Source organism: Perca flavescens, chromosome 1 (genome assembly GCF_004354835.1).
Source record: "Perca flavescens isolate YP-PL-M2 chromosome 1, PFLA_1.0, whole genome shotgun sequence".
Classification (NCBI taxonomy): domain Eukaryota; kingdom Metazoa; phylum Chordata; class Actinopteri; order Perciformes; family Percidae; genus Perca; species Perca flavescens.
This window is the reverse complement of record NC_041331.1, coordinates 43,279,586-43,282,085: the sequence shown is the minus strand read 5'-3', so window position 1 is coordinate 43,282,085 and position 2,500 is coordinate 43,279,586. Positions and strand designations below refer to the sequence as shown.

The 2,500-nt window shown below is 45.1% G+C and overlaps 1 protein-coding gene across 1 annotated transcript in view; it reads right to left on the bottom strand.

Annotated features, from left to right (window-relative positions):
* gpatch1 (G patch domain containing 1) overlaps positions 1 to 2,500 on the bottom strand; it is a 46,932-nt gene that overhangs the window by 19,918 nt on the left and 24,514 nt on the right. Inside the window, 1 exon segment of the mRNA XM_028575125.1 lies at positions 426 to 740. Within this exon segment, the coding sequence (XP_028430926.1) occupies positions 426 to 740 (315 nt within the window).

The window sequence follows — 2,500 nt, the reverse complement described above, 5'->3', positions numbered from 1 at the left end:
ACACACACACCAACACGACAAGACAGAGACACACACACACACACACACACACACACACACACACACACACGACAAGACAAGACACACACACACACACACACACGGAGACAGAGAGACACACACACACAGACACACACACCAACATGACAAGACAGAGATACACACACACACACACACACACACACACACACACACACACACACACACACACACACACACACACACACACACACACACACACACACACACACACACAGAGACACACACAACACACAGACACACACACACAGACACAAACACCCAAACAGAGAGACACACACACACAGACACACACACAAGGACACACACACACACACAAACAGTCAAATTTAAATGATTTATTGAAAATGTGATGCTCCTGCAGTGCATGATGGGACATGTAGTACCTCTGTCTCCCTGCTTCAGCCGGTCCAGGTACAGCTCGTAGCGCGCCTGTTTGCTCGAGTTCTTCTCAAACGGTTTGAAGCTCTGCGACGAAGTCTGGACTCCTTTCCACACGGTCAGCGCCTCCTGCTGGAGGCCAGGTGGGGGTCCCGCTGCTGCTGCTGCTGCTGGACCCGCCCACCGCAAGGCATCGTGGGAGGCCGGGGGCTGGGTTTTGGGGGCGTTGGAGGAGGAGGAGGAGGTGGAGGAGGAGGTGCGGAGGCTCAGCAGCCGCTCTCGGTCTTCAGGCTTCAGCAGCTCCAGGACTGAACTGGGCCCTGAGCAGGAGGACAACATTTCAGAGACATCCATCAGTACCAGGTAGGGCTGGGTATCCTTCACAATCTTTCCACCCGGTGACAATTTCGATACCTCCGTTTCCATACCGATTCCTAAGGATACTTTTTTTCGATACCATATCTTTTAAAATTCATTTAAACATCAACAAAAATACATTAAACACAAAGCTTTTATTTTCCACCTGAATCAAAACGGTTATCAAATCAGTTATAAAAATAATCTGGTAAAACTGCTCACTCGGAGTAACATTAATGAAAGTTGCCTTGCCTTACAAGCTCAGCCTGTCAGTCAGTCGTCAGGGCAGAGAAACCACCGCTGTGCCTGCTTGTCTAAGAGGATGTGTAACGGCAACAGCACCGCGACGCTTTCGGCTCGCCATTAATATGATAAAAAAATCTTAACATAAATACAGCTAGCTGTCGTAAAGAGTTACTACAGTACTCAAAAGCCACAACTACTCAAATGCATTACAATAGCTCTGAGCTCCTAGCACAATTTGCTATATTTCAGCATAAAAAAAATGGAAAAAAAGTCTCTTCTTTATAATTGATAAGCAGCACAACACAAATCAATGAATAGTTGATTAAGTGAACTAAAGGTATGGTGAACCCATGCATGTGAAAAAAAAGATTCTTTAATATTAGTACCTTTGAAACATAACATTTCGTGATGAATGCATACCAACAGATACAGCATCACTAAAGGGAAGCAGCGATGAATGCGTGAATGTGATCAGGGCGTTCCTGCAAAAGAGAGGCTGCCTCTCAGTGAACCTCCCCTGAATAAATAAAGGTTAAATAAATAAAAAAATAAAATATCATATCGCAGCAAACGCTGTCTGCGTGAAGTTTTAAAAAAACTGTAACCACACTTGAGACCAACCGTGACTCTCTGAGACTTCAACAACACTGCAGACAGTTTACTCCGTCCTCACCTCTCCGTGTGTGTGTGTGTGTGTGTGTGTGTGTGTGTGTGTGTGTGTGTGTGTGTGTGTGTGTGTCTGAGCTCCGCTCTGTGTCAATATGCAGAGAGGACAGATAAGCTTTTTCGATACCATAAAAGTGTTGACGTTCGGTACCCAGCCCCAGGCCCGCACAATTAATCACAATTTCATCAAACTCTGCCCAAAGCAGTTTGAGCACCCTGGTGCTGAGGAGGAAATGCTTGAGCTGGCCAGTTTCTACTCAGGAGACGCAGTGGAGGAAGTTTCGCTCTTTTCGTGCAGTGTATCCCGAGTTAAACATGGATCTCACCACCGACGCCGTCCTGCCATTCCTTGCTGCCAACGACGTGGATAGAGCCTCTACCCACACCTGGCCATTCTCCACAGGACTTATAAAACCCTTCCCATCAGCAGTAGCAAGTTTCAGCCGTCTGCGGCTCATTAAGACTAGGGCTGTCCTCGACTAAAGAACTTCTTAGTCCAATAACACTTGTAGGATTTTGCCGACTAATCGATTAGTTGATTTAATTGACAGAGCTGTGAGCTTTGAGAGGTGGTTAAGACTAGAAAAGCACAATATAAATGTAGTTAATTAACCATCTGTAAAACTGAGTTTCTCCACAATTAATCCTGCAAAAGCACCACTTTAAATCTTGTGTTTACCATAAATGTGCTCAGAAGTTTCCTGGAAATAAGTAATTAAGCATGAATAAGCATAAAAAAATGACTAATGGACTAAAGAAATCTTAGTCGACTAAGACCAAAACCACCGATTAGTCGACTAATCGACTAATC